At 39.7% G+C, this 11,276-nt stretch overlaps 1 protein-coding gene across 5 annotated transcripts in view; it reads left to right on the forward strand.

Moving 5' to 3' along the window:
• The window catches only part of COL11A2 (collagen type XI alpha 2 chain), a 192,864-nt gene extending 182,049 nt beyond the window's left edge, over positions 1-10,815 (forward strand). For all 5 annotated transcript variants that reach the window (XM_073598238.1, XM_073598234.1, XM_073598235.1 and 2 more), the window contains 5 exons: positions 2,313-2,562; positions 4,763-4,875; positions 7,782-7,850; positions 8,488-8,721; positions 9,657-10,815. In XM_073598238.1, the coding sequence (XP_073454339.1) occupies positions 2,313-2,562; positions 4,763-4,875; positions 7,782-7,850; positions 8,488-8,721; positions 9,657-9,803 (813 nt within the window). In that variant the 3' untranslated portion in view covers positions 9,804-10,815. The remainder of the gene's footprint in view (positions 1-2,312; positions 2,563-4,762; positions 4,876-7,781; positions 7,851-8,487; positions 8,722-9,656) is intronic.
• Positions 10,816-11,276: the final 461 nt, after the last annotated feature.

The raw sequence follows: 11,276 nt of genomic DNA on the forward strand, positions 1-11,276 counted from the left end.
AAGAGACAAATTTTTTTTTTTTTTTTTTTTTTTTTGCACAAAGTTGTCACTAAATGATATATTGCTCAAACATGCCATGGAAATATGTGAAATTACACCCCAAAATACATTCTGCTGCTTCTCCTGAGTACGGGGATACCACATGTGTGAGACTTTTTGGGAGCCTAGCCGCGTACGGGACCCCGAAAACCAAGCACCGCCTTCAGGCTTTCTAAGGGCGTGAATTTTTGATTTCACTCTTCACTGCCTATCACAGTTTCGGAGGCCATGGAATGCCCAGGTGGCACAAAACCCCCCAAATGACCCCATTTTGGAAAGTAGACACCCCAAGCTATTTGCTGAGAGGTATAGTGAGTATTTTGCAGACCTCACTTTTTGTCACAAAGTTTTGAAAATTGAAAAAAGAAAAAAAAAAATGTTTTTTCTTGTCTTTCTTCATTTTCAAAAACAAATGAGAGCTGCAAAATACTCACCATGCCTTTCAGCAAATAGCTTGGGGTGTCTACTTTCCAAAATGGGGTCATTTGGGGGGGTTTTGTGCCACCTGGGCATTCCATGGCCTCCGAAACTGTGATAGGCAGTAAAGAGTGAAATCAAAAATTTTCACCCTTAGAAATCCTGAAGGCAGTGATTGGTTTTCGGGGTCCAGTACGCGGCTAGGCTCCCAAAAAGTCCCACACATGTGGTATCCCCATACTCAGGAGAAGCAGCTAAATGTATTTTGGGGTGCAATTCCACATATGCCCATGGCCTGTGTGAGCAATATATCATTTAGTGACAACTTTATGAAAAAAAAAAAAAAAAAAAAAAAAAAGTGTCACTTTCCCGCAACTTGTGTCAAAATATAAAATATTCCATGGACTCAATATGCCTCTCAGCAAATAGCTTGGGGTGTCTACTTTCCAAAATGGGGTCATTTTGGGGGGTTTTGTGCCACCTGGGCATTCCATGGCCTCCGAAACTGTGATAGGCAGTGAAGAGTGAAAGCAAAAATTTACACCCTTAGAAATCCTGAAGGCGGTGATTGGTTTTCGGGGCCCCGTACGCGGCTAGGCTCCCAAAAAGTCCCACACATGTGGTATCCCCATACTCAGGAGAAGCAGCTAAATGTATTTTGGGGTGCAATTCCACATAGGCCCATGGCCTGTGTGAGCAATATATCATTTAGTGACGACTTTTTGTAAATATTTTTTTTTTTTTTTTTTTTTGTCATTTTTCAATCACTTGGGACAAAAAAAATAAATATTCAATGGGTTCAACATGCCTCTCAGCAATTTCCTTGGGGTGTCTACTTTCCAAAATGGGGTCATTTGGGGGGGTTTTGTACTGCCCTGCCATTTTAGCACCTCAAGAAATGACATAGGCAGTCATAAACTAAAAGCTGTGTAAATTCCAGAAAATGTACCCTAGTTTGTAGACGCTATAACTTTTGCGCAAACCAATAAATATACGCTTATTGACATTTTTTTTACCAAAGACATGTGGCCGAATACATTTTGGCCTAAATGTATGACTAAAATTGAGTTTATTGGATTTTTTTTATAACAAAAAGTAGAAAATATCATTTTTTTTCAAAATTTTCGGTCTTTTTCCGTTTATAGCGCAAAAAATAAAAACCGCAGAGGTGATCAAATACCATCAAAAGAAAGCTCTATTTGTGGGAAGAAAAGGACGCAAATTTCGTTTGGGTACAGCATTGCATGACCGCGCAATTAGCAGTTAAAGCGACGCAGTGCCAAATTGGAAAAAGACCTCTGGTCCTTAGGCAGCATAATGGTCCGGGGCTCAAGTGGTTAAGACACTGGCATGGGGAGTGCTGCGAGAATTAATAAATGCGTTAAAAATATGTATAATACTAGGTCAATTACAAGAATTTGGTCTGAATTTAAAAAAAATCTGCTACATTATAATTTGGCTGACCTTCAAAAGCAAATTATACAGAATTATTATAGTGCAAACAGATAGTACAGTTCTAGTACAGTTCAATACAAGAGGAATAGGGGGAATCTGTTCTTGAGAGCTTACAGTCTAAAAGGGTTCAGTTTTTTGTCATTGATGCTGTTGAGATATCAGCAGGAGAGGGTGTGCACTGTTTTCATTAAGTTGGCCAACTCATAGACCTACAATGTAAGTAGAAGCAGTAAAACCGTTGTGTAAAGTGAGCCTGCATATACAATGAATAAATGGCGCTGCTTCCATGCATCATGTAGTCTATCAATAATTATTAAAATATTTAATAGATAATGCATTTTTTGTTATGAATCATAGAGTGTGTTGGATTTTATTGCTAACTGTTCATGCCTCATCAACAGGGCCCACCAGGAGAGGCCATCCAGCCACTACCTTTCCAGATGCCCAAGAAGAACAAACGTTCCATTGATGCCAGTCAGTTCATGGCAGAAGATTCAGCTGCAGAATATACAGATGGCATGGAGGAAATCTATGGATCTCTTAATGCTATAAAGAAAGATATTGAGTTATTCAAAGCTCCAAAGGGTACAAAAGAACACCCGGCTCGTACATGCCAGGACCTTCATCTTTCCCAGCCAGATCTTCCAGATGGTATGTAAAACCAAGGACAGGCTCTACGAGGGCTAAGCTTCATACGAGTGTTTTAAGCAAATTTTTATGTAAAGATTAAATAAAATACAAAACATATGGTTTTTACCTCTTCAGGCAGTTGAGGGCCAACATTATTCTATTTCTCACTGATTCTGTAGGAAATTTGATGGTTAGACTTCTGAAAACCCAATTTAGGGCTTCTGTCTTTTCTGTTGAGACCTTTCAGCATTGGAGATATTTTTACATTGCAGTAGGAGACTTAAATGTAACATTTAGTACAGTACATAGGTTCTCAGACCACACAACATGTTAGTTTATGCTGTGAAGCTCATGGTACTAAGAACATGTGTAAATTCCACCACTCACCTACATTTTCATGCGTTAACAAAGATCCTTGGTGCTACAGCACCCCCTAATGCCGCGTACAGACGATCGGACATTCCGACAACAAAACCGTGGATTTTTTTCCGAAGGATGTTGGCTCAAACTTGTCTTGTATACACACGGTCACACAAATGTTGTTGGAAATTCCGAACGTCAAGAACGCGGTGACGTAAAACACATACGACGAGCAGAGAAAAATGAAGTTCAATAGCCAGTGCGGCTCTTCTGCTTGATTCCGAGCATGCGTTGAATTTTGTGCGTCGGAATTGTGTACACACGCTCGTAATTTCCGACAAGTTTTGTTGTGGGAAAATTTGAGATCCAGCTCTCAAACATTTGTTATTGGAAATTCCGACAGCAAATGTCCGATGGAGCATACACACGCTTGGATTTTCTGACAACAAGCTCACATCGAACATTTGTTGTTGGAAATTCCGACCGTGTGTACGCGGCAAAACACTTATGCCGTGTACACACAGTCGGAAATTTCCGACAACAAATGTTCGATGTGAGCTTGTTGTCGGAAATTCCGACCGTGTGTAGGCTCCATCGGACATTTGCTGTCGGAATTTCCGACAACAAATGTTAGAGAGCTGGTTCTCAAATTTTCTGACAACAAAACTTGTTGTCGGAAATTCCGAGCGTATGTACCCAATTCCGACGCACAAAATTCCACGCATGCTCGGAATCAAGCAGAAGAGCCGCACTGGCTATTGAACTTAACTTTTCTCGGCTCGTCGTACGCCTTGTACGTCACCGCGTTCTTGACGTTCGAAATTTCCGACAACATTTGTTCGACCGTGTGTATGCAAGACAAGTTTGAGCCAACATCCGTCAGAAATAAATCCATGGTTTTGTTGTCTGAATGTCCGATCGTTTGTACGCGGCATTAGAATTGACGTAAATAATCACTTTCTGGTGACAACTAAGAGGTTATTTTTTCTCTTTGAAAGAATATGTCTTTCAAATGAGACACGAAAATAAGACCTTAAAAGATCCAATTACTAATTTCAAAGAAAAGTTTTTAAATAAAACATGTTTTAAATTTAAACAGAGAATTTTAGCTTTATATAGTACCCTGTTTCCCCGAAAATAAGATCTAGCGTGATTGTCGGTGATGGCTGCAATATAAGCCCTACCCCCAAATAAGCCCTAGTTAAAGTCCTTGTAGGTGTTATTTTCAGGGTAGGGCTTATTTTCGCGCAAACAGGGTAGGGCTTATTTGGGGGGTAGGGCTTATATTGCAGCCATCACCGACAATCACGCTAGGTCTTATTTTCGGGGAAACAGGGTATATACTTTAATTATCTACCTGCATGTGCCCTAAAAACATAACCTAACCTCCTAGCACTTAAACCTTAATCTGTGGTAAGTTAATCGTATTAGAATACATTTATTTTACTTTCTTAAGGTTTGATTTTTTTTAAATTGATGCATATATTTTTATTACCATTTTTCAACTGGGTTGAGCTATGGAGTCTTTTACTGAGCTTTTTTGAGCATAGTAGACAAAGAGAGCCTTAAAAGCATGTAAAAAAGAGCAGAGTGTTCCACCTGCTGGCTTGAGATCAGAAATAAATATCAAATATTTCATATTTATTTGATCAGAAATAAATAAAAATTTGTTAGTGTTAGCTCTTGGCATAATAAATAAAAAAATACACATTCCCCATACTAAGCCAAACGAAAGACTAACCTCTTGTTCTGTATACTTACCTTGTCTTGTATCAGGAGCAGCCAAGCAGCAGAATTTTAAATGCTCCAAAACTGAGCCGCATTGCATAGGATGCACCATTAAATCTCCCTCTTCTCTTAGGTGAATACTGGATCGATCCTAATAAGGGCTGCGCACGAGATTCCTTCAAAGTCTTCTGTAACTTCACTGCAGGGGCAGAGTCTTGCATTTTCCCCAGCAAACGCATTGAGAAAGTAAGCAGGATGTTTTAATTTCTTGTAAAAAAAAAAAAAAAGCAGGATGTTTTAAATAGAAAATTATATTTCTTTGTGAGCATTTATTATGAATAATTATTGCACTACTGTAAAATTATTTTGATGTTACTTTCTCGTTTTATATGTTTGTTCATAATTTTTGTATTTCATTATTTTCACAAATTTACCTGACCTCAGATATGAAATCAGCCACAAAGGGAGTGCATTGTTTTTAAAGAAGCATCTAATTTACAGAATTAAATTGCAAGAAGGAGCACAGCCACTGCAAAACACAAAGCAGAGCCTACATATATACTAAGAAAATGTGGCTGCCCACTTAGGACACATACAGTGCCTTGAAAAAGTATTCATAACCCTTGAAATTTTCCACATTTTGTCATGTTACAACCAAAAATTTAAATGTATTTTATTGGGAGTTTATGTGATAGACCAACACAAAGTGGCACATAATTGTGAAGTGGAAGGAAAATGATAAATGTTTTTCAAAATTCTTTACAAATAAATATGTGAAAAGTGTGGTGTGCATTTGTATTCAGCCCCCTTTACTCTGATACCCCTAACTAAAATCTAGTAGAACCAATTGCCTTTAGAAGTTGCCTAATTAGTAAATAGAGTCCACCTGTGTGTAATTTAATCTCAGTATAAATAAAGCTGTTCTGTGAAGCCCTCAAAGGTTTGTTAGAGAACCTTAGTGAACAAACAGCATCATGAAGGCCAAGGAACACACCAGATAGGTCAGGGATAAAGTTGTGAAGAAGTTTAAAGCAGGGTTAGGTTATAAAAAAATATCACAAGGTTCACTGGTATCACTGTTCAATCCATCATGCGAAAATGGTAGAGTATGGCACAACTGCAAACCTACCAAGACATGGCCGTCCACCTAAACTGACAGGCCGGGCAAGGAGAGCATTAATCAGAGAAGCAGCCAAGAGGCCCATGGTAACTCTGGAGGAGCTGCAGAGATCCACAGCTCAGGTGGGAGAATCTGTCCACAGGACAACTATAATGCCGTGTACACATGATCGGAAATGCCGCCAGCAAAACTCACATGAGAGCTTTTTGTCGGAAAATGCGACCGCGTGTTTGCTCCATCGGTCTTTTGTTGCCGGAATTCCAGCCAGCAAAAGATTGAGAGCGTGTTCTCTATTTTTCAGTCGGGAAAAGTTCCTATCCGAAAATGCGATCGTCTGTATGCAATTCGGAAGCGCAAAAAACGACGCATGCTCGGAAACAATTCGATGCATGCTCAGAAGCAGTGAACTTAATTTTCTGGGCTCGTCGTAGTGTTGTACGTAACCGCGTTCTTGATGGTCGAAAGTTCAGAGAACTTTTGTGTGACCGTGTGTATGCAAGGCAAGCTTGCGCAGAATTCCATCGGAAAAACCATCCAAGTTTTTTCTGATGGAAATTCCGATCTTGTGTACGTGGCATTAGTCGTGCACTCCACAAATCTGGCCTTTTTGGAAGAATGGCAAGAAGAAAGCCATTATTGAAAGAAAACCATAAGAAGTCCTATTTGCAGGTTGCGAGAAGCCATGTGGTGTAACTTTTTGGCCTAAAAGCAAAATGCTATGTGTGGTGGAAAACTAACACTGCACATCACCCTGAACACACCATCCCCACTGTGAAACATGGTGATGGCAGCATCATGTTGTGGAGATGCTTTTCTTCAGCAGGGACAGGGAAGCTGGTCAGAGTTGATGGGAAGATGGATGGAGCCAAATACAGGGCAATCTTAGAAGAAAACCTGTTAGAGTCTGCAAAAGACTTGAGACTGGGGCGGAGGTTCACCTTTTAGAAGGAACAACGACTCTAAACATACAGCCAGAGCTACAATGAAATGGTTTAGATCAAAGCATTTTCACGTGTTAGAATGGCCCAGTCAAAGTCCAGACCTAAATTCAATTGAGAATCTGTGGCAAGACTTGAAAATTTGTCTGTTCAAAGACACTCTCCATCCAATCTGACAGAGCTTGAGCTATTTTGCAAAGAAGAATGGGCAAAAATGTCCCTCTCTATATGTCAAAAGCTGGTAGAGACATCCCCAAAAAGACTTGCAGCTGTAATTGCAGCAAAAGGTGGTTCTACAAAGTATTGACACACTTTTCACATATTTATTCGTCAAAAATGTTGAAAACCATTTATCATTTTCCTTCCACTTCACAATTATGTGCCACCTTGTGTTGGCCTATCACATAAAATCCCAATAAAATACATTTATGTTTTTGGTTGTAGCATGACAAAATGTGGAAAATTTCAAGGGGTTTGAATACTTTTTCTAGGCACTGTATAATTGCAAATTATACACATGAATAAGGTTTTGATACATTATCACAGCTGGATATGTTTATTTACATCATAAAACTTAACATCTCCGCTCAAGCTGCTGTAAGTCCATCTGGTGATTCCTGCAATAGGTTCTGGCTGAGCAGCAGTCCATATAACTTCTCACATACTGTGGATATGCATAGAGAAATGTCCCAAACACTGCACACCAAGGAAAGCCATTAGTAAATAGGTGAAAGAAGTCTCAGCCAGTTCCATCCAGAGCCACGCCTCCAACGCGTTTCACCTCTCCCCCCTCACAGGGCATAATCATGGAGTTTTTCTTAGATCAATTTAAATTATATCTGACAAGATTGAACATTTCCTTTAATGAATAGACAATGCAGTGTTCAACTACAGATGCACTTGCCAACACAATTCCAGATCTAGGTACTAGCGCTTATAGTAGTTCATCAAACACAGAAGCACAAAGTAGGAAAGTAGTTGCACTCTAGAATGAAAGCAACCATAGTTGTTTTAATAAACTTGCAGCCTTTATTGGTGACCGTTCAGGTCAGAGAAATACAATGCTGGCTTACTAACTTTGCTTTTTCACTAAGGTGAAGATGTCTCCCTGGAGCTCGGAAAAGAAAGAGACTTGGTACAGCAAATTCAGGAGTGGCAGTAGGGTAAGAGAGAAATAATGATGCTGTGCACATTATCATTATCAGTAGTCCATGATTACTCCAATGATCATTTTAAGAAAATGTAATGTGTATGTGGGTAATTTAGGAAAAACTACTATATCCCTAATGAATACTTGACTACAACACATGCTTCTCATAAAACCCCTAAAATACTTTTCAGCTCTTGGAAACCCTTACTAAAACCAAATCATTTGGGGTCAATGAGAAAAAAATGCCTCTTACCGTACAGTACATTGGTCGTCAGTAGGAAGAATGCAGCCCTTTACAGTGATGGTTGGCCTTACAGACAGCTAAAAAGACAATTGGTGTCATGCTGCTGGCATTGCCAAGTAGTGTTGGCCCTGGCACTATGCAGGTACCCCCACTAGAATGTTAATCAGCCATAGCTCTAGGAATCCTTGTTAAAAGTGGCTGCTTTAATGGGCTGCCTCACTGACCTATAGAAATGTGGGCAGGACAGAATGGTCAAGCTTAGATAATACCAGGAACTGAAGAAGATGATTGTTCCACACATGTGTACATCTTTGTTACAACCTAGACTTTCTCCAGGAGATTTTTACTTTTGCAGTGTGCGTTATTGATTGTTCCCTCATTGGTGTTTGTGTATCACTTTCTGCAGTTCTCCTATGTGGACTTAGACGACAACCCTATTGGAGTGGTCCAATTGACCTTCCTTCGCCTGCTAAGTGTGGGCGCTCGCCAGAACTTCACCTATCACTGCCATCGCTCTGCTGCCTGGCATCTGGCCTCAGGCGACACCTATCAAAAGGCATTGCACTTTATGGGCTCCAATGATGAGGACTTCTCCTTCCACACAAGCCCATACATCAAGGCCCTCAGAGATGGCTGTGCGGTGAGTAAGGGGGACACATAGGATCTATGTGTCTACAGAAAACAGCATTGGTTTTATTTATAGATCAATGACATCAATGGTGCACAACCTTCTTGAGGTTTTGACTATGAGGGTTGGTGCAAAGTGTTAGGACATTTGGGGATCATAGTTATAATTATTAGGGACTTATTTTAAATTATTTAGATTCCAGTTCTCAGTTTATAGAAGCTCAATCCCTTTACTCAGGATCATTCTGTTCTAACTTCTATAGGAAAACATTTAAAGAAGAAGCCCAGCCTAGAACTAACTATGTGTAAAACTGCTCCCACCTCCTTTCTAAATCTTATACTAACTACCCTGTAAAAGGAAGATGCATATACTTATCTATTCTGATACCACTCTGGTTCGGTCATGTCATCTCCCCAGCGGCCGGCTTCAGGGGGGAGAGCACTGACAATGGATGGAATGCCTATGCAGTGATGTCACCCATAGGTTCTCCTATGGGGCATCCGTTGTTAGCTGTCCCTCCTCTCCCCTAAAGTGGGCCGCTGGGAGTCGATTATGTGACTGGAGCAGAGCACCCTGAAAATAGGCAAGTATAAGCCTTTACCTTTTACAGGGTAGTTATTATAAGTGTTAGAAGGGGGGTTGGAGCCTTTTTAAGATAAGTTAGTTCTAGAGTGACATTGGTGTTATTATTTAGATACAGTAGAGTGAGTGAATGTTGTCACAATAATTTACTGGCAAGATTACACCACATCTAAATAATGTAATATTGCATTTTTGTTCTTGGGTTTAGGTACGCTTCAAAGAACTCACTCAGACATACTTGCATTGACCCACATATATTTACAATTTATGAAATATATAAACAGATTGGGGTAAAGATGGCTAGTACAGGACTAATACATAACTAATACAACTCTCACCATGATGCTTTCTTTCCTTTACTACAGGCAAGGAAGGGCACAGACAAGACAGTATTAGAGATTCACACCCCCATTGTGGATCAGCTTCCTTTGAGAGACGTTATGTTTATGGACTTTGGAGAACCCAACCAGAAATTTGGCTTTGAAGTGGGACCTGTATGTTTTCTGGGCTGAGGCAAAACAAAACTAGAGACATTCCCCCTACCCATTTGTATCCCTTTCTGAAAATAAAAAAGGAGAAGCCCCCATCCCCTTTATTTCTGTACACCAATATTGAAGAAGCTCAGCTGAGGAGCAGAAAGAAAGCCCCTCCTGCGAGGTGGAACAAGAGACCAAAAGAACCTGGTCAACACGTGACAATGACCTATAGCTGGGCGGATCTTCTGATGACCAAAGAAAGAGTTTATCATAGACTTTTAGCTAGAATTATTTGAGGCTTTTTTTTTAAATAAATGGTAAAAGAAACACCATTCCCAGAAAACATGGTGTTAATGTCCTATGTCCAGCCGAAATCTACACAGAGGACATTGCGAGCCACTTCTTTCACCCATACAGAGCTTTCTCTTTCTTTACATTTTCTTTCAAGCTCTTACGTCTCCAGTATTTAAAAAAACGAACACATGCAGATGCGTACAAACGGGACTCTTATTTTTTTTCTTCTGTGGATATAAAGATTTACATTTTATTTAAAAAAATAATAAAATTTGTGATAAAGTTCCCCTTCTGCCTGGCACACAAAAAACGTGGGAAAAATGTTTTTTGGAAACAAATGTCCTGAACAGACAAGAAGACGAAATTATCTGTGAACAAGATTTCACTATGGTGCTTGGAGTAAAGCTTATTTTTTGACCAACAAGATTATATATATAACAAAAAAAAACCTCACAGGTGCTCAGAGTATTACTGTGTAATGTTTGTAAGTATTTTTTGTATTGTAATATATAATCTATAATTTTGCTGCTTTTTTATTTTTATTTGTTTTTTTTTTCTTACTCTTGCGCATGTCCATACATGACTTCCTGCCCGGACTATCAACTTCCTGTCAGCAACTGTCTATTGTGTCCCCTCTACCACCTGTTAACTGCCACTTCCTGTTCCCTGGCCTGCTCTGTGTCTACCATTTCCTCCTCTTTTATTTAAATAAATGATGTGCAAAAGGTGAAATCCACAGAGGAATAAAATGTCAGGATGGGTGCATTTTTTAAAGGGGGGATTTGGGGGAACACAACGTATTACTGGTTTCACATTTTACTATGAGTAACCCTATCCAAAGAGGGAAAAGTCTTCTGGGTAATGCCAAATTTTTATATCAGGCCTGCAAGAGAAAGTGCTGCCCATTTGATAAACAAAGAGTTATAGGGCCTTTGCCTTTATCATAACACCTATGTGGTCAGGAGGTGAGCTTTTTGGAGTACCAAGTATTAGTTGCTGCTCCAGTGAATTCACATCTATGGTATTTTAAAAACAACAGCCCCCGGCTGTTGCAGACCACTAGGCAAAAACAGTTGCGTTCCACAGATTGGTGTCTGGGCTCAGAAAAGCGTTTAAACACCCAACAGGTGAAAGATAAGTTTACAGGCGTAATTTGGCATTTTGGCATTTATCCAGACCCCCCCCCCCCTTTTTTTTTGTTTTATTTGCAAACAT

This window comes from Aquarana catesbeiana, linkage group LG09 (assembly GCF_042186555.1).
Source record: "Aquarana catesbeiana isolate 2022-GZ linkage group LG09, ASM4218655v1, whole genome shotgun sequence".
Lineage (NCBI taxonomy): Eukaryota > Metazoa > Chordata > Amphibia > Anura > Ranidae > Aquarana > Aquarana catesbeiana.